Consider the following 24,493-nt stretch of genomic DNA (forward strand, 5'->3'; position numbering starts at 1 on the left):
AAAAGAAAAGATCAGATATGGACAAAAGAGTGAAGAGATCACATATGGGCAAAAAAATCGGATTTGGGTCACTTCAGGCTGCAGTGTGAACGTAGCCTTTGATACTCATCTACTTTGGGTTTACACTACTAAGTAAGAAATGGTAAAATTATAAATTTCTATTTAAATCTATTATTTAAAAAAAATCAATATCTTAGAATTCTCATCACAGATGTTTCTGTTTATTCTGTCTATTTCAGCATTCCAGTCCTAGATTTGTTGTAGAGCAGAATCTAACTGTTAATGTTTTTTGTGCTAAGAACTGATTTTCTACAATATTGTAAGAAAGCCTTTCATGAGGTATTCATTGATTTTAGCTGCTTATAGTGCTGGAATTTCAGGCACATAAAAAATCTGCTGGACATAGATGCCATTTTCTCATGACATCTCATCAGGTCCCAACTGAGCAGCGAGCCCCAGGGGGTCACCAGTGCAGGACTCTGTCTGATTAGTCTTCTTGATAGCGAGCTTCTCCGTGGTACAGACGTTGTGTGTGTCTGTGTTCCTGTTTTGGCATCAAGCTGAGGACCCTTTTCCAACGTCACAATCAAATATATTTTGCAGGTCCTCACTTCCTATTCTGCTAACAGTTGGGTTTAGAGACAAAGGTCTGAATTAAGTTCAGGTTAAGGTTAGGTTATAGGTTATAGTGTATGTATTGTAGTGGTTATTTTCAGGGTTAAGGGAGGCAAAGGGTTAAAAATAACTAAAGAATCAATGGGAGTCAATACATGGTCCTCATTTCATCAGCAAGATGAGAATGGGTGTGTTTGGGGTGGTTACCAGGCATAATTGAGACTGTCTGTCATAAATTTACCGAAAGGGGTGCGCTGCTAATTCTGTCCCCCAACTTCCCCTCAGAGATATGTGATCCGACAGTTAGTCATCACCATTGCTACTGATCAGCCTTTTATGGCACTTTTATGACACTTAGATTATGTGAATCTGATAGACCGCTATTTCCCCTCCTGTTCTATTCTTTTCCTCGGTCTTGAGTGTCATTATCCATCTCTTTATGAATAATTATTTCACCTTTTCTCCCTTTTTTCCAATTTTTCATTCTAAAACTTAAAAAATGTCCTCCTAACCATTCAGCAGAGCACATGTGTGAGCGTATGTAAGAGGTGTGTGTGTGTGTGCGGTGGCCATAAATGAATAAAACAGCTACTTATTTCTAACTGATAACACCTGTCATAGCCTACCTGCCACCACAATTAATGAGTATAATATACAATAACCTGATAATGCGTTAGTGCATAGCTTTCCATGCTTGATTGCGAGTACCGGTGGTATACCTTTGTATTCCGCTGTACTTTCTCTCTCAAAAATGTCCAAATCTGTGATTAACAAAATTCTTTTCTTGTCATTTTTATTTCTTATATACATTTTATGTAAATATACAAGTCAAGCTTTTAGATCAAAGTCAAAAGCACTGTGCTACGTTGCGTCTATCAGCTTCTCTGATAGACTGTTCTTGGCCAATTCATGTAATTCTAAATCACAAAATATTGAACTTTTCTTCTAACATTCTGTAGTAACCCTTGCTGTCTATTAATTATGTCTTTCTGCTGGGAGGTAAACTTCCATCGCAATTAACAAAATCTAACCCCCCCCTCCATCTACAGTGGTTAGTATATCTGTTGAGGCCTATAGCCTGGATCACACCGGTTTGAATCCAACTTTTAAATCTCGATTAATCTGACTTTTTTTCCCCCCATATAATACTAAGAGCTACACATAGTGCGAGAAGATGTCAATCTGGTCAGATTTTTTCCCCTTCTGTTCCAGTGCTCCAATAGTTGAAACAATGTCCCTACTTGACTGGGTCAGCTAATAAAACGTAAAAAAAACAAAAAAAAAAAACAAAGCCAGCGTGGCCAAAAAGCAATGCCTCACTTCATGACCAGCCTGCGCAGCATGCCCTTAAATCAGAACAAATAGAGGATTTTAATATACAAAATATAATACAGTATATATGCTTTTGAAGAAAAGGAAAAATAAGCAACAAAGGCTGTGGGGCAGTACTGGGTCATGCACTGAGAGGTGATTCTCAGAGAGCAATCTGTGAATATTGATGTTTTCTTTTTCATATTTATTATAACAGGAGAGATTGATAAGCCGCACATCTCCTGCACTATCCCTCGTTATGTTTGTGAGAACTAAAAAGGATCACTATTTTTTATCTATCTGTTTTCTGTCCTCCTCTCATGGGTAAAGTATTCTGTTTATTAAAATGTTTTATTTATTTTAGCCTAAGTCCAAGTATTTTGCAGCTAAGACTGCGGCACGTGCTATATAGTGTACGCTCTGTGTGATTTTAAAGAAAGCAAACCTGGCTGTTTTCCTTTGCAATTGAGAGATGTTTTCTTTGTGTTACCCCTAAAGCAAATGTGTTTTACTTTGAAACCGCATCTCTCTTCCTGTCACACTAATGAAACTGTTGCTGAATAGCTGCATATTCCAGGTAAAATTGCCTTGGGGTCTATAGTGGTCAAAGCTACACTAGCCGACTTGAAGAAAATCATAATGGGTGTTTTATCTAACTTCATTCTCAATGAGCTCTAAGTGCCACGGTCTCACAATGTAATTTTCTATTTGTTCAGGACGTAATGCTGCCATTATGGTTTGTGACTTTGGAAATGTTGTGTTAAATTTAGCCTCTTATATACGATGGCCCAGAGGTCTAAGGCCAGATACAAACATTGCAACATGAATACAAAAATAATTGTAAATCCAATCATTTTTCATCCACTTTACAGATATACTATGTGTGTTTATCTATGAAATGAAAGACTAAAAAACTTAATTATGGGTATGAGAATTTAACAAAGCAAAGTAGATGAATACAACACAATAATATCTTTCCTTTAAGCTTGAATTTTACCAAGAAATGTATTTGCTGTAACCACAAAACATACAATCATCATGTGAGCCTCTGTTTTATGAAGTGAAAAGCAGTATGGGTTATAAAAAGTACACATTAAGAACGGTCAAAGAGTCATGCACTGTAAAATCTTATAAAATCTTATATCATCAACCTATTAAAAGATGAAATCCATTAATTCAATGAAAGCAAAAATCTTAACCTCAGCACATTAAACAAAGAGTATTAGGACTGTTGCGAAAAAAACAAGTTGTCCATGTGACAAAGTGTTTTACTCACGTGTACAAGCCATTGAGCGTGGGTCGGTCTCTGCACGGTAGAAGCCTTTTTCACAAATGCACTCGATGGCCTGTTCCTGTGGGGACGAGCTGTGCGGAGGACATTTGGTGCAGTAGGCATCTGTGGCTGAAGCTTTGTATGTTCCAGGTCTGCACGCTGCAAAAGAGAATAAAAGAATTCAATGATTGATTTTATTGATTAGAAATTAAATATCAGCAGTGCAACATCTGCTAAAGAATTTAAACGCTACCAGTCCAAGAATTTTATTCCATCCATTAAAAATGTAATTATAATGCTTCCCTGCTGTTTTGGATGATCAATACACCAGACACTATGAGGCTCAATGCATTAGTTTACGAGTTAAAATAAGTACTGCTCCTTTTTTAGTGCTGCAGGTGCAGTTTTGTTCCACTCAGCCTCAAATGAAGTAATATTTTTCTTCATAATTTGATTAATAATCTCAGTAATTCTGCATAGAAAACTTTTTTATCCTGCTACCCCAAAAAGCGATTACAGGTTCTCTGAAGAAAATCAAAATAATTTAATTTGAAGGGTATTTCAATGTTTTAATAATAAAAAAAAAAAATAGGATTCACTAAATAAAAAAGCAAAAACAAAACAAGAAAGTCAAGTCCCGTAAAAAGGTAATTAAAAGCTCATTTATAACAACAAATAACATTCTAATATCTTTGTTTGTTATAAATATAGATTATTTGGACTCATTGGAACATTTTAGCTAGGGGAACTTAGACCAAATTTCTAGTGTCTCAAAACAACTAGAATCTGTCAAAATAGTTTATGGAAAACTATTTAAGATAATTTTAAGCCTTACCACTGTAGCATTGGATAGTTATTTCAAAGAGACTGATTATTATTAATAAGAAGTTTTGATGTTCTTTAGATTGGAGTTGTTTTAGGATGGTACAATTCTGCTCAGTGTTGGTCCCTCTAGCACCTGGATCCAGCGAATCTGGACAAAATAATGATTAAGGTTGTGTATTGCTGCAAAAAAACATAAATTGCTCATTCATTTATATCTGAGAATCCTAAAAATCTCTAGCCTAATCAGATATCTAAAGGCTTTCCCATTTGGTCAGTGTTGCTGTTAATCATGTGACAGATTTAAAAATGTAAAATTAAAATAGCTTGAAATTGAATGAATAAAACAAAAAATCATTAAAAACAGTGGTGATCTAAATTTCTTAAATAAAGGGAGGTTTTGTTTGCAGTAATACAACAAGGCGTAGGGAAGAATGAAGAATAGGTCCATGAGGTAAAAAAGCAATACAAAGAAGACCACAAGAAAAAACACAGGCCTATTCAATACCCACGGCAAAGAGAAACAAAGCAATGTTTGATTTAATTTATTGTGACATGAGGTCTACAAGAAATCTTTCTCCATCAGGCTAAAGGCTGGCAGAACCTCAGGGCGCTACACTACAATAGTACAATGTAGCAGCAGTTCAGCTCCTCCTATATAAGAATTAGATTTCTGAGAAACAGGAAAACAATAATGTGGAGCAGCATTCACAACAACATAGCATCACTTTGTCGCTTGGTGTTACATTGGTTGCATAGTAGTCATTATGCGGAGTCATAAAAGTGAACAGGGAAAACCCTGATTTCAGTTAATGGGAGCAGCCTGAGGACTGGAATTATTTCCCCATGGCATCCTAGGGATAGACATGGAATTCCTGTCTGTAGTTTCTAGTATCATGACTACAGATTACACAAGTATTATATATATACATATATATAAATATATATGCGTGTACAGTTTTCATGTGATCATGGATCGATAATGTGACACATTCCACCAGGTACTGATTACTTGTGTGTGTGCCAGGAAGATGTTAAGCATGCAGCAGGTGTGTGAACATGCCTGCTGATTGCTTGTGCTGCTGTTGAAGGTCATGGATTTAATCAAGCGACACTTCAGTTTCTCGCAGGAAAGCTGTAGATCCTCACATTAGCACAAACACCCACCCACCCACAAACGCGCACACTTACATAAATTTTCTCGAGGTTGCTGTTGACCAAGGGATGGCAGAAAGTAGAAAGGGGACTTAAAGTAAAATGATTTGTCCCTATTGCTGGAACTTTTTCCACCTGGATGATGTACTTGCTTTACAGACAGTATTTTTAGGCAAATCATTCATCATACTAGAGCCTAGTCCACTGGTTCAATCCCCAGGAGAACTAAAAGAACACGGAAAAAAAGAATAACTGTGAATGTATGTGTGTGTGGGGGGAGAGGAAATAGAAAGTAAAAGAAGGGAGAAAGGGAGTGATAATTCTCAGGGGCTTTCAACTCTTTCCTCCTTCCTGTCGGGTTCTTAGGTATAGGGGTGCCTGTGTGCTGTGCTGGTGACCGTGTTTGTGTTCCTGTTGGCTGGGCTGTAGAAGCACGGCGTAAAAAGCAGCTTTTCTCTAGAGGTTATGCATCCGGAGAGTCCAGGCTGTCCAGCCAGAAAGGCACAAAGAATCTCACTGCTCACTACAGGGCAGCACATGCCAGGGCTGGCCACCGAACAACTGTGGTTTGACTGGCAGAGTGCAGCCGGGTTCAACTTAACTTTTACTCACTGCTTTACTGTTCCACCTGACTCTCACTGCAGTTTTTCTTCTTTTCCTCAAAATGTCTTTAACGCCACTTCTTTGGCTACTGTTCGTGTTATTGTTGAGGACCAAATGTCAATGATGTAAGCAGGAGCAGCTCCCCGCTGATGTCACATCCCTGCGACAGAGTCCACTTAAGCAGCCGACTCCATTCAACTGCCTCTTGCCTGCGACTCTCGGGCCTCCAAAGGGTAGACACAAGCTGTTTTTCTGCTAAGGCTACGTCGTAGCCACCAAAACCCCTCCGTAGAAGAGTCTGTGTTCGATGGCGAATCAGACTGCATCTCGCCTACAATTCAAGGAGCTAAACATAGTGTTATGTTTTTACAGTGTTTCAAACCAGATTGAACCAGATTTCGTTTTAACCCGCCTGCTGAAGCAGATGAAAAACTATCCAGTTCTGGATGACCCACGGAACAGCCTGGTCCAATTGCTGTTCTGCCAAGGAGCCAAATACCGCCAAACAACTGAACTATGACCCATTTGTTTCGGCTGCTGTTCAGAGTTGTTCTGCCACTGCGATAAGCTACCCATTGCCTAACAGGATGCTGTGCTAAGGCTGCTGTGAGAGACAAAATTAAGCCTGCTAAGTTTCATTCTGTTGATGGTATCAGAGTAATTCAAGTCTCTTTGAGAGCTACCTGTTGGACAAACGAACTTGGGGCCCGAACTGTTCCTGGAACGGAACCAACTGAACCAAGTCGGACTCCCAAACTGAACCAAACCCCTCCATTCCATTCACCTCTTTTCATCTGATACCCTCTTATTAAAATACTCTGCTTGGGTGAAAAATAGGTAGAATAGATATTTTTTTTTTACATGTGTTGTTGTGTTTTATCTGAAAGAAGCTTTCTGATTTAACTGCTGCTGGTTTTTAAGTAAGAGTTCTAAACTGAATGCTAATGCTCACTGAGCCCGACTGAACAATCCATGTTGTGTGTTACTGTCTGCTTATTTCCTCTTTTTCCATTTGTTTGACAAGTTGGGCTACTACGTTTGGACTGGTTAACAACGTCAGCTACAAGCTACCTCATTGCCAGCCCTATTGTAACAGCCATTTTGTGAGTCCTCTGATCCCAGTTTTGTTCTACCTGGCCTTGTCACCACCCGATCCGTCCAAGAAGAACAATCCGTCCTGCACATGCGTGAACAGAATAATATCCGGATGGCTGAAAAACTACATACTAACATACTGAAAATAATTATTTATATACTTTAAACATAAAAAAAATGCTAAACTACATGGTATAAAAAAATATTGAAGACTTTTCTGGAATAAATTGATACATTTTACATTCTCTCTATTGTATTGCGTGACATCCTCATCGGACATGCTCAGAGCAGTCACAGTAACCTTTGAAAGACTTTTTCAGTGTAGGCTATTGCTTTTTTTTCGTTTTTAGAATATGCAAAATTTACGCAAATACAAAAATATACAATATACAAAAAGGAACCCCCCGCTGGAAAAAAGACAAAAGAATAAAAAAGTAAGAAAAAAAAAGTATTGCCTACCCGGAAGTTATTCTGTTTGCACAGAATCCCGGATCCTACTTTTGGGACGGATTGGGTAGGGAAAGCCTGCCCTGGAACTGGATCGCCTGGTACCAGCTGAACTAACCTACAGTATTCTTTCCAGCATCACTATATTTTAATGCATTCCTGAGCTGAGTGAAACTTCACTGTTTCGATTGCATTTAATATCTCTGCATCAGATTTATTCTATGGTTATTTTATGCAGTAGACGATTTAACACTTAGGGTCAGATCCATCCTTCTTTGAGTATTATTAGAATGAACAGAGACAATTTCTTTGGTTGATGATAAATAACTCTGCTCATAGCCATAGCCTAAATTACTTAATTGTTGACGGGAACTCGATTTTAATAAGCTGGTCCAGGAGTCCGACCTTATTTAAAAGACCAAGAACTCTGGTGAGTAAGCAAATTAAAGTTATAATCATTTAACTAATAACAAACAATTGGCTATATCCTCAATTTGAAGGATCTATTAAATAACTATAACTCAGTTTTAGTTATCAGATATATTCATAATCTTCTGGTAAAACTGCCTTACAATATGATACGTGGTACTTGATATATGTTAAGTCAGAATGAATGGATATTAAAAGGATGTAAAAGTGAACAATACAAGACCAAGGTGCACATTTACAGCAATTGATACTCATCTTAAATTCATCACAACAGTCATCACAACTGTAAGTGGACTATTTCCTAAAGCTTTTCGTTTCATTTNGATGGATGGATGGATGGATGGATGGATGGATGGATGGATGGATGGATGGATGGATGGATGGATGGATGGATGGATGGATGGATGGATGGACAATGAATTTAAAGTCAATTTTCTTAAATATAAACAAAATACTTTTTCTATTCTTTTCCAAGACCTGGGAAAACACCTAAATGAAAGCTTCTGCCCTTTTTGTCCCCAAGATCATGTTGGAAATTTGCCAAATAAATTATTTTCTTATAGCCCTGACAAAGATTTTCCTCAGATGCAGGGTCCTATTAATTATTCATGTGGTCTCCAGGGAGAGTAAGTGTATTTATGCCAATCGATAGCTCTTAGATATGATATAGTGCTGCTGTTGAAGACACACCCTTAGTCCCCAAACGGATTGAGATGGGAACAGACCAACTACTTCCCTTGAGAAAACACTGCTCTTACAAACTGATTGGAGTCTGTTAATTCAATTTCTAAAATATTCTACTCTTCATAAGTCTAAAAATATTTCCATTAACCTTTCATATAATCAGGAAGTGGATTTCTGTATTAAAAGATCAGAAGAGTTACTGCTACTGGGTCTGTTCTATTTTAAGAACAGTTTGAAGGGTATAAAATTATTGTCCCTATTGAAATTATTTGCACATTTTAAAGTGGAATAAAAGAGAATGACACATCGTTTTGTGTTTTTGTTGCATACATAGTGATTTAAGGGGTGTCCCAATACAACTTTCTTCTTTCCGATACAATACTAATATTGCAGCTTAGAGAATTGACCGATACCAATATTGACCAGATTCGATATCAGCACTAATCATACCACCTTGTATTACTTATTTTGTAATGCAGAATGTTAGTAAAGGTTTTATCAACTCATATTATTAAAAGAGAGAATAATAGTCAACAACAATAGGAATGAGAACAACTTACTCATGTAATATTAACCAATGAGTTAAATAAACTTTAAATAGAAGCAGAGTGTTTCTACCAGTCTGACAATTTCAGAGATTTTAGATGCAGGCCGATTTCCGAAATTCATAACGGATTAGGACATCCTGATGTAGATTACCCCATTTTATTCTGATAGTCCTAAATGAAACCCAGTACTGCTATTTGCTTCAAGATTTTACCTAATTGGTAAATTGGATTCAGCTGTAATTCATTCAATCTCTGCATGAATGCAGCTATTCTCTAAATGTTTCAAAGGTTTATTAGAAAAAAACACCATGAAGTTCAAGATCAACAACAGGGAGCCCAGAAAGAAAGTTGTGGATAGCTTTAAAGCAGGATTTTATTGCCAAAAAAATTATTGGTCCTGAAAATCTCACAGAGTGGGTCTCATTTGTGACATATTCTTGAAAGAATTTATAGTGCCTGTCCAGCATTTAATGCCATAAGATAATATACAGGAAAGCAAGGAGGGAGTAAAATAATTAAGCTTTTAGTCCTGAAAATGGATGTAAACGAAATAATGACAAATGTAGTTAAAATGTGTCCCATTCATATGCCTAATTTACTAAAGTAGGCAACTCTATTTTTGGGCAACTGTTTGGTGTTACAGCAAAAGCCCCCAAAAGCTTTTTTTTAAAGATATGTTCTGACATCATTCCAATAAGTAGTTTAGAATCAAATGCAATGTAATGTGAAAGTTAATCTATGAAATAGAACTAAAGCTATAAAATAAAAGCAGTATAACTAATAGTGCTACTGATTTATTCATGTAAGAATAAATAACACAACACAAAGACCAATCTAGTGTTTTTGGAAATACTCCAATATTTCTAAACCCAATATGGACTGGAAAATATTCTTATTAAAGAACATTTAAATTCTAAAGCTGTTCTGACTGTTTTGATTTGACAACAATCTGCAAAATTATGAACATCTCTACCAATACAGAAATTGATACAGAAAAAATCCCACCGAATGTATCATTCTTTAGATAAAGAAAAAAAAGGCAACAAATTTTCTTCTTTCCACTCTTAAATGTAAAAATAAGTATATTTATGCAATATTACCTATAAAATAAATTAATGGTAACACTGGTATCTTTCAATTTATGGGTAGCCAATGCAGTTTTATTTTAAATGACCTTCCTAATTATTCTAAAGAGGAAACCAGAAAATTCAATAGAGTTTACTGCAACTGAGGTTCTGAACTTTTTCAGATCACCTCACCACCTCCTCCCTATTGAAACAAATGACAATTAAGCACAATAATTTTGCAAAATGTAGCCATTAGTTACTTAAGGGGAAATGAAAGATTATTGAACCTAAAAGGTGATCATTGCTTGAAGATTCTAAGCTATAACGTATTAGTCCATGAGTTTATATCAATAATGACCTCCCCGGTGGGTTCTACTACACAATCAAAAACCATAAGATGTTTCACAAGAGGTGCAACCTGTTAGAGCAATAAAGCCAATATAGACAAATACATAACCCTAAGAAACACAAATCTGGTATTTTCAAAAGTAAGTGTTCACAAATTACTTTAAAATTAATCAGTTTTGTGCTGCTTTGCATGCAATGTTTAGAACAGCTGCTTGGTTTTACAACTAAAGCACTCTCCTCCATTTCCCTTTCTAATGTTATTCCTAGTTTAGGCTCTGATTGATCTGTTTTCCTGCTTTTTGTGGCACTCGGTTCAAGTCAAACATTGGTCTGGTGCCGGCTTTAACATAAAGGGCAAAGAAAGGATGTCTATGTGTGTTTGTAAATAGGTGGTGGGCTATAGTTAGGTCGTTTATGTGTACGTATGTGTGTGTTCAGAGAGTGAAGTTGTGTAAAGCCTGCTGGCCCATGGGAGATGAGCTCCATAATGGTCACTATGGCAACAGGCTTTCAAGATGGAACCCTTCGAGTACCCCTCGAGTGGCACAGCTCCTGGAGCACAGAGCAGCCTGTGAGCTTGTGCATGAGCGTGCGTGTGTGTGTGTGTATGGGTATACAGGCGTTAGTTGAGGCAAGCTATTTAAAAATTGATACATCAAGCGTCAGTGGAGAGATCTTACAAGATTGAGTCTGACGTCCTTTGCGGCCACCGAGGTCGCGTCTCTGCATGTGTTTATGTGCGTCTGTGCCCATGTGTACATGCCTCGGATCGAACTGACATTGTACTGAATGAACTTTGCACAGATGCTGATAAAAGTTGCAGTGTTCCGTATGGGTTGAAAATTAACATGCCGGTGAACCATTTAATGTGTAATTAACAACATAAACATCAGATTGAATTGGTGTTTGTTCAGCAAACTTTTCCTATCGATGATATTCATTCAACTATCTTTGTTTTCCGATAGGAAAAAAGGACAAACATTGTTCAACAGATATTAGGAAATGTAAAAGAGAATGATCTCAAATGGTTTTACTTAAAATAAACAATTTACACCATTCTCATTAATCAATAGAGATATATTCATAAGAATTATAGTAATTTATTTAGTTTCTTTTTTATTGTTTACTGCTAATATGAGAATTAATTTCTAGCAATGGGATAGAACTCTAAAAGGTTGTCTTGCTATTACTCAAATCTTTAGGTAATTCCAGAGAATCTCTACCAGTTTTGTTCTTTTGCTGGACCGCCCAAAAAGAAAATGTATATTAATTTAGCCTTAATAGAAAATTACTTTTAATTAATCTACTTAATTAATGATTTTGGTCCAACACAACTAAAGAATCTATTTGACTTTAATCCAAGAGTAAAACTGATACTCTGCTAGGCTCTGCAGACATCTAGACATCAGCAAGTTGGATGTTTGAAAATAAAACTGCAGCATAACCTCCTACTGACCTTCCTACCTTAACCCAGCTTCCAATAGATGTTTAATCGGAAAGTAATTTCAACCAACAGCCCAGGGCACTCATAAAGAATTAAAATGTAATTTTCAGACTCTCAGACTAAGATTGATGGATCGCTGGATGGACCGACGGACAGATAGATACTTCGTGTTCCACAAATTCCCTTGGATTCCCTCACGTTTGTCAAGCACATGCCAAGATTTGAAACATTGTGACAGTAGCTTACGGGCACATGATGTACAACAGGAATTGCCTCTTCTTCTTTGGAGACAGTAATCAGAGACAAACAGGTTAGCTCCACATGTGTAAAGATTGAACATGACCAATGACTACATGGACACTATAGCCTCCCATGATTGACACTCAGTCACCCACTGCTTCACACACATACCGTAACACACACGTGCATGCACATAGGGTCAGACTGCATATGAAATGCTTCATGATGACCACTATATGAAGCACATGAGTTCATTCTGGTTACGTTCTGATCCACTCTGTCTGTTTCATACCAGCCAATTACTGTGAGCAGCCAAGGGGAACTACAAGGATGTGGCATTCTTGTCTACAAACCTCGTGTATATCTGTCTCTTCTCCATGTTATCTCTGCCCCTGTCTTCCCTCATCACTCTGCTTTTCTAAATGTTTGTCAATTTTAAATTTTTTCGGCCATTGTCTGGGCCTTCCTTGTCTTACTTACCCCCTGATCATCTCTAGTTGTGTCACGTGAGTCTGCCTTTGAATGTGTGTGTCTTTATTTCCCACTGGGCTGTCCGTCATACTTTGACCCTGACCTTCCCCAGAGCTCCTGCACAAATATTTACTTTGGTGCTGACAGACACACACATACATAAACCCCTCTGAGGGAAGAACAAAATCACTGGGAAATAGAGGAAGCTCAATTTCATTGCAATTATGTGCAGCACACATCCACACAGACAGACACTTTTCTAGCTGTAACCCAAGCTGATGGCTCACTAATTTTAGGTCCAGATGATTACCTTGCAGTCTAAAAACAGATTAAATTGATACCAGGTGCATGTGTTTGTTAGAGTCTATGCCAAAAGGGTCATGGATGGCGAAGGAGAGAAGGAGGGAGGGAGAAAACATGACAGGCCTATAGAGGTCTGTTGGGAATTAGCAGGCGGAATAACTTATTCTTTTTCTGTGACGCATTGAAGGTAAAAGGCCAGCAGAATGAAAGGAATGTGTTTTTTATAGCATTAAAAACCCGAAACTCTATATCCAATCAGTTTAAATGTATGTTATTGACAGAGTTTCCCTACATACACGTGACTGTTGGAGTGCACGAGGAGCAGTGCACCTCTTTTCCTCATCCACGTTATTTTCAGTTCATCACTCTCAATAATTCATCTTCTAAAGCAGAGAGGGAACAGAGAGCTCCATGCTACTTTTCTCTGTCACACACACACTCAGTATCTGAGGTGCATAGGATGCATGAAGCCATATTCTTGTTGTCCTTAGGCTAAAGTAATACCAACTGAATCAAAACAATAATTGTGATACGATGTATTTTTTATTATCTCACTTAATGTTATTAGAATTACATGGCCTCGCTAAAGCATCCAAAACATTTGAACTGTTTACGTTTTTCACAATGCAACTAAACACTAAAAACATTTTATCCACTTAGATTTTATGTGATAAACTAAGACACATTTTAGTGTATTATATAACATATAGTAGAGTATATTTAATACATACCAATCCGATAACTGTGGCAAGAACTTTTAATTAACGCCTCTGATTTAATGCTTTTTAGAACCAGCTTCTTCTGCAGTTATAGCTGCAAGTCCTGGCATGTTTCTTTCAGTTTAACACATGTAGACACTTAAATCTTTGTCTGTTCTTCAAGGGAGAGTCGGCCCTTATCAAAGACTCTCAATTAGGTATGTTCTTTAAGGGAGCCATTAGCTTTTATCAAAACAATTCTATTGTAACATCTACTGTATGTTTGGGGTTGTTATCCAGCTTAACAGTGAGCTTTCAGTTCCAGACTAAAACCGATTTTATAAGGAGACAGTGCTGTATTTTGCTTTATTAATTTACTCATTAACTTTGACGAGCTGTGTTGTCACTAATGAATATGAGCCACTAAGGGATGATCTCGCCAGCATCATGTACTGTATTACCATGTCTGTGTGAAGGGTAGAGTCCAATAAGGGCATTTTTTCTCTCCATACGGAGCCTGTATGTTTGGTCCATTGACTAAAAGGTCTAAAACTGAAATGTTTTGATGGCTGGATTTGTACTGTAAAACAGTGGGCAAAAGTGTTTTTCTTTCTATGTACATCATGGTGACTTAATGTAAAATTTCATATAATTGTATTAGTATTAGACTGGCATTTGGTCAAAATTGCGTGCTCTTGCTTTTCAAAGTTTGTCTTGTTTAGGAGACCCCCTGAGTAAGTTAGAGCAGAACAACATCAACTGTCATTAGACAAAGTGTGGCTCTTGCAGCACCCCCAAGTGATGACATTCTGCAAATTTGTTTGTGTTCCCCCTAAAATGCAGCTCAACATCTGCTCACCAAGCTTAGTGATTAAAGCCACACTTAGGAATGATCTCACTTCCTGTATGGTAGCTGGGCTGCCAATTTAATTTAGCTGTGGTGGACAAATGCTTTTGAAAGGCAAAGTTTCATATGGCTGCTCTTGTGAGGCTTGGTGTAGAGATTTGGGCCAATAGTGGTGAAGATGAAAGAAAAATAAAGAATCAGGCTTTTCATGGAATCCACTGAGGCTGAAAATTCAATATATCAGAAACTGTCAGCATAGAGTGCAAACAAACAGAAAATCAAAACATGACCTCCCCAGCAGAGGTAACTAACACTAAGGCAACAGATGAGAGTCAATGTGTCAGATAGCTTTGGTAGGGACAGATCAAGGGAAAATATCCAGCTGGTTATCTCTACGAATCAGTATGAATGACTCTGCAAGCCGCAAAAGTTATCCTAAACCAGCCAATGCAGAGCATCCTTTCAATGAATGAAGCATTAAATGAATAAAACTTCTTACATACATCTTTGAGAAGCATACCCGGGTGCATTCATTCAGCTTGCTGGAAGTCAAGGATGCTGGATACAAAAGAGGAAAATTGCCACTGCATGTAGCCTTTGTGATAAACCAAGTGCAGCTAAGGTTTTTTTTCATCCTAGAAAATCTATTAAAATCCAAAATGATTCTGTTGATATTGCAGTCTTGGGAGGTAAAAGAACCCACTGAGCTTGATGCAGTCCCTTAACACTTCAAGGCAGGAATGAAAGAATGGGTAAAGAAAACATGTCATCTTAAAGGTATATTGGAGGATGTTCTTTTTCAGTGTGGATCATCAAAATAAGTGGTCCTCCTAATTGTCAATAATTCTGGTGATATGTTTACGTAAGGGCGTCCTAAGTGCTCATCCCAAGTTAGCTATCTTTTTCTAGTGCATGCTCACTTTCAGGTGTACATGTGTGAGCTACGGTTTCAGCCATTGAAGCTCGCCTTTCTCATTGCGGTTCTTTGAAAATGGCCAAGAGTCATAAGAGCAAAAGTGTCTACCAAATTTATGAGAAGAAGAAAAAGGCCTCAGAAGAAAGAAACTAGACCAGAGTGTTTTTGGGAGATCTACTCAACAGGTAAAGTTTGGCAAGCTATTTTGACATATCCATTTCACTACTGCTCTCGCACACATTTAATAGGCTTTCCCTCTCTGGAGCGGGTACAGGGTTGTACATGTGCGGAGAGTGTGGGTCTTTTCAAAAATTTGCAAAAATCCTCCACAATACCTTTAAGTAGAGGGCAGTACCTTAAACAATCTTGTCTCTGTTTAGTTCATAAGCCCATTTAGAATCAAAATGATCCAGCTATGCACAAGCTGTATTTGAAAACGCTTTAATTTTGAAATGTACATAGTACATACTTCTTAGTCTCCAGTAAAACCCACTTGTAAAACTATTGGAGCAAATAACTGTTTTTTTTATTTATTTACCAATTGGTGAGTAATAATAATAATAATAATAATTATAAAAAAAGAATGATTAAGAACCATATCTATGCATGATTATTGATTACCCTGGGATTTAAAAATGTAACATTTGGTTTAAATTACATGAAGTGTGACACAATTGAGGAATATAACCGATATTACCCCAAAAGTATTTAACTGCAGTTTTAGGTACAAGGGCAGTTTTCACTATAAAGAGCAACTACATTTTTACAAGTAGCATCACAGCATGATAGAAACATGCTCATGCCGCGGGGTGTTACGGTTAATTATATATAGTGTTACTGTCCATAATGGATTATGAAAAAATATTATATTTTGGTTTCATTTGACCAGCACACCCTCTTCAATATGATTGCTGTGTTCATTTATGGCTTTCAGCAAACTGTAAACTCTGTCATCAGTGGCTTCTTTCAGCCACGCTTCCATGTATGGTTGATTTGTAAAATGTATAACTGAGATTAATGGTTAAGAGGTTCTACAACGTGAGAGGTGGATCTCTGCAGCCTCTTCAGGGTCACTTGGCCACTCTCTGAGTAACGTCCTCCTCTTCCCATCTATCAGCTTAGGTGCACAGCCATACTTTGACAGGCTTTCACTTGTCCCATCCTATTTTGATTCTAATACATTGGATTTTAAAGTATTCCCGGAAATGTTCAAAGGTGGAATTCTATTTCTTTAACCTAACTCATTTTCCCTGATCTGTCTGCTAAGTTCCATGATTCCCAGGAATGTTTGCCAAGAAAACCTCAGAGGCCTTCAGAGATGCATCACCTAAAATTCCGATACAGCAAATTGTAAATGTGAAAAGACTCATAAAGGACAAATCAGTTTGCAAGGTGCTGCATAAAAATAAATGAGCTGGCCAGATTATGTTATATCCGGTCCTTGGAATGTTTCCCTTGCAGATCCTGAAGCCTTATGCAGAGAAAACTCAGCCATAAACACCCAGAGCATAACTTAGCCCCAAGTTCAAGCACCTCTAAATATTTGCGCCTCAAAGCCTCTGGGTTCTACAGACTCTTATTAATAATGACACATTGGTCTTTGAGTAACATTTGATTCAACAATTTCTTTGTTTCAATTAATAAATAATTTCTTTTGGCTGCAGAACACAGGAGTGGCTGTAATTTACACAAAAACAGTAACAAATTGGATTTCAAACACTGTCACATCTGTTTGCAAAAAAAACAAAACAAAAAAGAAACCGGTCTGTTTAGTGCAGATCCAGCCTAATGGGCTGGTCATACATCTGGAAGCCATCCGTAAACTAGAAAGAAAGTGAGAGAAGAGAGACGGAGGGGTAAAGGGTCAATGGCTGCCTTCCTGTCCCTCTGTTTCCTGCCCTCCAAACTGACTAGCAATCCCCTCTGCTATTTGAATTAACATGGATTTAACACTGCAGCAATGTGAAAATTATTAACTTTCCCATCAGTATGTAGATATTTATTCATAACTGGAGCTCAGTAGCATATGGAACACAACCAATTAATGAGAAGTGTACCCAAAGGCAACACGCTCTACCCTCTACACCTCTCTCCTCTCATACCACATCTGCCTGTGGGGAGTAGAGCTATATAAGGACGTGCAGAGCTGAAACATGCATGAACAGTTCTTCAGTCCTTGGCCTGCTTTTTCCTGCTTTTCTCCCAGGGGTTGTTCACGCAGCTCAAACCACTGCACCAGACCCAGCTTAGCTTCATGGTATCCCTTCCCCTCCAAAGCCAACCTTTTTGTCTTTACGTTTGGTTTCAGCTAACATCTCAATGAAGCAGACACCCCCCATGGTGCTAAGGGGGCAACCTCAGCTCACTCTATGCGTGGCAAGTGATCGGCCATGGAAAAAGAGGAGCTTGTGCTTGTAGAAAGTCAGTGTAAATTGACATTATCTGGGTCAGTGCAGTGTGGGTATGTAGACTTGGACTTTGTGTGTATGGAGGATATGGTGAGAGCCTAAGCCTTTTGTGGCTTTGTTTAATTTTTTCAAACACAAAAGAGAGACTATGAGGCAGAAAAGTGGGAAAAGGGATGGAATTGGGAAGGGACATGTGAAAGAGAGGAGATAAGAGGGAATATAAAGGAGAATGAGGAGAAAGGGTGTTTGTGATTAAGCAAATAAATGGATCTGGACAAGCAGATGGGCAGAAAGACTTTAACAGACAGGTGGAGGACAGATGACTGGCCTTTACAAGGTCCATATATCCGTTTGTCCTTTAAGTACATCTGGCTTGTTATTACACCACCCTGCCTGACACCTCAACAGCTTAATGCTCCAAAGCCTGCAGGAGTGTACATTCATACACATGCATTCACACACTGCACAGACTGTATACACCACAGAAAAGTCCTGACAAGCGCCCTAAATCCCTCTGTTAGCTGCCCACCACTTTCCTACACACACCTATGTGCTTTCAAGCTTTCTAAGCTGACAAAATGAGAAAAGCATGCTTGTGTTTTTTCTTTTTTTTGCATGATAAGTGCTACTGGAGGGCGGCTTTTATTACAGAGATGTCTGTTTCTGATCTACATACTGGGGCAAACACAGGCAGACCAATACAAGCACAGCTACAACCCCATTTGCCAATAAAAAAAGAGACTCCCAGCTGATTTTTGCAAACACACCTTACATAGATATTACAATAAAATTTTCGTTTTTCTGATGATTGCATCATTGATGAAATGCACTCTTCAGACTATTTATCAGGTGTATTTGTATTCAGCCAATTAACCAGCAATAGGCAGATTAATGTATGTATGTATAGTTATCTGGAAGTGTTAAAGATGACTCATTGAAGTTCAAACTCAATAATGGACATGAGTGGGCAATGTGAACTTAAAGTCTGATCAACATACTTTGTGGTAATCATTTTGAGAGCTATAAAAGTGATAATAGAGGCCACTTTATCCAATTCTTATTCAATTGATTGAAAAAAGAATCGACAGATTACTAGATTTCCAAAATATTCATTTGTTGCAGCCATAATGTTTATTAAGTATTTTTTCACATCAACCCTAAATAAACAATAGATACACATCCCTACATTAGTGAGTGTAAAACATTGGTTTTACATGACTCTGACTGCTACATTTGTTGATTTCAGATGGATTAGTCTTAAACTGCTGTTTTACTGTCTCTGAGGGTTACAGCGAACAGTCTGAAATAAAACGTATTCAGTTAAGGGTATTCGCATAGACAAACATTGGTTGTTAATATCAGAGGTAAGAGGATTATAGGTAGATGACAGAAAGGCAGCAGTGATGTAAATAATCGTATTTTTCAGCCAAGGGATAGGACATTTCTATGAACTACATGTTGATCCTCAAAGCACCTGGATTACACCAGCAGGTCAACAAACCCATCGCCTTTACTTTCAACTAAGAAGAAAAAACCAAGGCTACAGTAGGCATGAATTTCATTTGCAGACCAGATCTTATGCACTCGAGGAAGGAAATTCAAATCATGAAGCTGAAGCTAACAAATATGTAGCAAATGCGAACAGATTCAAGTTTTCTGTCTGAATGCTGGCCAATTTTCAGTTTGAAAATGAGAGTAAACAATTGATCGACTCGATTTTGTTTCAGCAGTTACATTAAGACTTTAGTTAAGGTATTATACTGAGACTGCTCTCAACCAATCAAACCTAGCAGAGCTATTGCATTAGCCAGTAAGAAGTTGGTTCTCTGCAAAGTGGACACCAGTAACACAATTTTCATTAGCACCCAACCACATCACCTTTTAACCTGTTGCAACAGCTACAAGGTACTTGTACTGTACACATGTATCATAGAGAGAAGATAGGACTCAGGAGACTGGTTTCCAGCTATGAACCTAAAGTGAGAAAATGAACTTGCATTCAGTTCGAGCAGATTTGAAAGTCAGAATTGATGAAATGATTGGTGTTTTGCATTCATAGACTAGATTTATATTGCAAGTGATAGGAAGCGAGTTAATGAAGCACAGGTGTGAAACAGGAAGTTGATAGTATACTGTAATGATGCGAGTTGTTTTTTTTGTTAGTTGAAGTAAATGGAGGGTTTTCTATAGAGTGCGAAAGGGAGGGGATTTAAAAACGACCAGTTGAAAGGTGAGTGTTCTGAGAAGATTGGAAAAAGTGGTAGCAGAGAATTTCTTTGATGCTGCAGAGATCCAACTAAATTAGCCAGGGAATGTTATGGGTGTGAAAAGTGATGGAAGGCTTTAAACTGAATGGAAGGAGAGATATGCACCATAAGCAATGAGCAAAGATATCATGGCATGGTGTGCACAGCCCCAGGAATACACCCTGATTAAAAGAAACTTTAGTCAAATTAATAATTTTTTGCTTTATTTCTGAATATATAAACCTTTTAGCAGTTTTTTCAGAGAAAGTTTTCTCTCAAACAAAAAAAAAGTTTTAACTCTCCTTTCCTGCTGGGCTGCCGTCAGACCTTGGTCTGATTGATGGAGCAGCTGAGCACTGGAGCTTTGATTGCTGCGTGTTGTGTACTGCTTGACAGTTTTTTTTCATGTCTGTGCCTTAAAGCCAGAATGTAACAATGTTTTTGGGGTTTTTTTATACGATAAAAGAATTCCTGTGTTGCTTTGGCACAAGGTTTCAATTGAGCATATCATTTGGTTTAGATTTCCACTAGTATTCCAGAAAACAAAAACATGCACACATAAATTCACTCAAAAACATTAACATGTGTTACATTACAGTTTACACAAGTTCAAAGATATAAAACAAAGCTGATGTTAGGAAGTAATCTGACTCTTATGGTTTGTTACACAGGACCAGATGAAGAAATAAGTGATTTAGTAGAACTTTGGTAAAGTATTGTGCCTTTCATTGTTATTGGCATACTTGATAGAAGCCTATAAAAAGTACACAATTTAATGCATTTTAGTGTATGAGCAAAATAAAACATTTAGTAGCATTTAATTTGAAAAAAAAAAGTATGGTAAAATCATGAAAGACTGTCACCACCAACAATTCAATCAAAACAAATTTAGTTGAAATTTGCAATACATTTAAGTTTATCTCAAAGTCTAGGAACAGTCAATATGTAATTTGTGACTTGTGTTTTCAGGGCTAATGAATATGAGATGTCAGAGAGGCTATTTCAATTTAGCCACATTTGGAAATGCAAAAGATAAAAGAAAATATCGTTCAGAAAAGAACCTTGGAAACATGAAAAAAGTGTCTTGCCTGACTGGCTGGCTTAGTTTTGCCTTTCTTCAACAATGGAAAAACATGTGAACAGATGTGCATTTACTTATTTAAGTCAGAAAATGCTCAGAAGAAGAAAGCTACTATCCTAAATGTACGTTTTTTTTTTCGCTAAAGAGAAATCTAATTTAAGAAAGGCAGCTGTTTGCTTAGTTTTACCTAACTTATCTAAAAATATAGAACAACTAGGATTTTATGTAGTATCATCTGGATTTTATCCGGACTATAAACCGCTATTTTATCCTATGCTTTGACCCATGTGAAGGTAGTTTGTCTGTGGATATTTTTTTTTAACCGCCAGTGAGCAGAAGTCAAAGTTGCAAATCAAGGTAGATAGGACACATTTTCATTGAGTACAAGCACATGTTAGCAGCAGCCAAGACGGACAACCAATGTCCCTAATAGGCCTTCAGGCTAGCAGAAGGAATTATTAGCATCAAATTGCAAAAAACAATTTTGTTTGCAAAGCTTGAATTAAAACGTAGATTTTACATTTCTTAAACCTATAGAACTTCATTCTGATTACATTTACAGCTAAGCATTTCATTCACACAAACCTAAATACACACTGGACTCACTCCTTAGAGTGGTTTGAACTTTAGGTAGTAAAAAGAAAAGCAGGAGTCATAAGTAGAACCAGTAACTTCAAACTTTGAAAGGATCCTCTCCGAAACTAAGCTTGTGCTTCATGCTGACAGCTTCAAAAAGACAAATGAATAATAACAAAAAGAGAAGGGAACCCATTAGACAGCTGTAGCCGGTAGGAGCAAGTACAGATAGACGTGTCATGCTGACCCACATTATGTTTGCCTGCTTGGAAGAAGGAAGAGGAAATGAAAGAAGGAAAATAGTGTTAAAGTGATGAGTGTCCATCCTTTAAAAAAGCTCTACTCCACCTCCTTGGTATGTGAGGAAGTAATTGAAGCTATCAGGCACACAAAACACACAAATATACACGTGGTTAAAGATGCTTTAAGACACACAAACAATCCAGCTTTTCAGCGCGAACCCCTGGAGGCGTAAAGAAAGAGAGGTTCTAGAGAAGTATTCACTACATTCTCTACCAGCTGTAAGAGATGCAGACAGCAGGAGAGGGCATGGGAGTACCAAGTGGAAACGGAGGTGCTGGAGGAAACAGCGGCAGACAGACACAGAGAGGGCAAACGGGAACAGAATGCACAAGTGACACACATGGAGAGAAAAGAAAGTCAGAGAGGGGAAAAGGCGGAGGGCTTCACCAGCACAGGGCGGAGAGAGATGGAGGAGAAGTGACAAGTGTGTGTGAATGTAAAGAAGAAAGGGATGTCTTTGATTTAGAGTGAGAGGAAGAAATAAATTACTAAGCTCCTGAGGCAGCAAACAAAGCAGAGCAGCATGATTTCAATGGAACACTGAGACTATAATGCCTGAACAGCGTGCCTTCAGAACTACACATTAAAAAACTATGACTTTTCTGGGTTTTTTTGTTTTTTTTTCCAACAAAGATTATATTGTATTTTTTTGTTAATTTAGTCTTTACAAATCGGCCTTCTGTGAATACTTACAGCAGCTCAGCAAATGTCAACCACTGTTCTGAGCCTGCCAGCTGGCTGCTTATTTCCAGCGGCCTTGTCCTCTCCTAACATTTTCCGGATTCTCTAACGCCATAAACCTCGGAAAAGCAACCGGAAAATGGGAGATTACTAAACGGATCTATCAAAAGTACCTTTGTAAATTACATTACATGAATCCATTCATCAGGTTTTAATAAACCCTGCCTTTGCCTTAACTGTCAGTTGATTTTATAGGGAAAAAATGGTACCAGTTTATGGGATTTAATCTTTGTCCATGCAGCCATTCATCCAATCAACACACACAGTTATATATGCTTCCCCTAAAGGGATTATGAAACATCACATTGGAAAAGACAAAAGGAAAAAGATGAACCCATGATCCATAAATGTTTAACGAGAGAAGGCAACGAAGATAAGACGTGCTTGAAGGAGAACAGAGAAAAGAAGAATGGCGAGGTGAAAAAGGAAGACAATGCCAGAGAAGATGGGTGAGAAGTGAAATGGGTGGCTTGTAGAGAGCAAGAAGTGGAGAACAGTCTAATTATAGAAGCAGACATCTGAGCATAGCCAGAAAACAACAGAGAGAAAGGGGAAAGAGCAGGAGATTTGGGGGAAAAAAAGCTGTAATAGGAGGTGTCTGGTGTTTATCTAACACACAGAGGCCAGTAATGACTCCATTAGCGCTTCAGACCAAGACAGGGAAACAGAGGGAGAGATGGAGGGAGTGGAGGGGATGGGGTGTAAATGAGATGGATGCTGAGAGATCAAGATTCACAAAAAAACATTTCAAGACAAAGTTGAGTATCAGAGCAACGAAAGGGCAAAAAAGAAGGAAACCAGGCCCCAGCAAAAGAACAAGAGAAAACTTGTCCCTCCATTAGGTGGCTTGTTCACCTCCATATTGATTATAAATATGCAAGTCCAGGTCTTTCTTTGTTTTTCACTCACAAACTCTTCCCTTTGTGTGAAAGCAAACTAGAGAGAATCATTTGAATGCATTAGTGGCGCATGTCGTCCCGTGGTAGACCCCTAGATTGTGTCAGGGCAGGAACCTTTTGTTCAGAGCCGATGCCTAGCATTGAGAGGAGCTCTTTAAAAGCACAGGCTTCCTTCTCACAGGGACACATTAAAGTGCAACTAACCAGGCTGCCTTACTGCTCTGCACCCTCTTATGTCTTTTATGAATCTGCTTGTAAAAAAGAAAACTGATTATGGATGCAGCTACATTTAGCTGGCTAAGGGAGTTTTGACAGGAAAAGGAGAAAACCCCAAAAAATAGAAATATCAACACATTTTTAGAAGAAAAGTACAAGCACTATTGCGATTCAGAACAAAACAAATTGTTTTTCTAATGTGGCAGTGAGATGTTACTTTCTCTGCTGGCATATTGTAAGAAGGATAGCAAACCATTGCATCGTTGTGAGACTGTAACACTGTTCCAAATCTTTCCCAAAATAATAGAATCAAAACATTTAAATGATTTAAAGCTCAAATATCTCCTCACCTATCTAAGACTTACAACTATGCTGAGGAGCCACAGTTCAATATGTCCAATACACAATGTTCTTTTAGGTTAGTGGATGCCAAAAAGAAAACCTTTTAAAACCTTTAAAGTTGTTCTTTTCAGGACTATACATATGGCAACATATAGGTTATAGAGCTGTATGAGAAGGGCTTAAGATGCTAGAGCTAGGTGTCAAAGTTAAGGGTTAGGTTGAGTGTCAAGGCAAGAGATTTATGGTTTAAAAATGGAGTGAGAGTGATGGGGTCTGAGTATGTCTGGGCCTGTGAATGACTCAATATTGACTACTTTGAACTTCCATCCATCTACCCACCCTACAACCTGCACCACACAATGTTT

General features: G+C 37.9%; 1 protein-coding gene across 2 annotated transcripts in view; it reads right to left on the bottom strand.

The window, feature by feature from the left end:
- LOC107091872 (ephrin type-A receptor 3-like) overlaps positions 1-24,493 on the bottom strand; it is a 120,317-nt gene that overhangs the window by 55,122 nt on the left and 40,702 nt on the right. For both annotated transcript variants that reach the window (XM_015386053.1, XM_015386052.1), the window contains exon 6: positions 3,203-3,358. In XM_015386053.1, coding sequence (XP_015241539.1) covers positions 3,203-3,358 — 156 coding nt within the window. The remainder of the gene's footprint in view (positions 1-3,202; positions 3,359-24,493) is intronic.

Source organism: Cyprinodon variegatus, unplaced genomic scaffold (genome assembly GCF_000732505.1).
Source record: "Cyprinodon variegatus isolate N-32 unplaced genomic scaffold, C_variegatus-1.0 Scaffold355, whole genome shotgun sequence".
Taxonomy (NCBI): domain Eukaryota; kingdom Metazoa; phylum Chordata; class Actinopteri; order Cyprinodontiformes; family Cyprinodontidae; genus Cyprinodon; species Cyprinodon variegatus.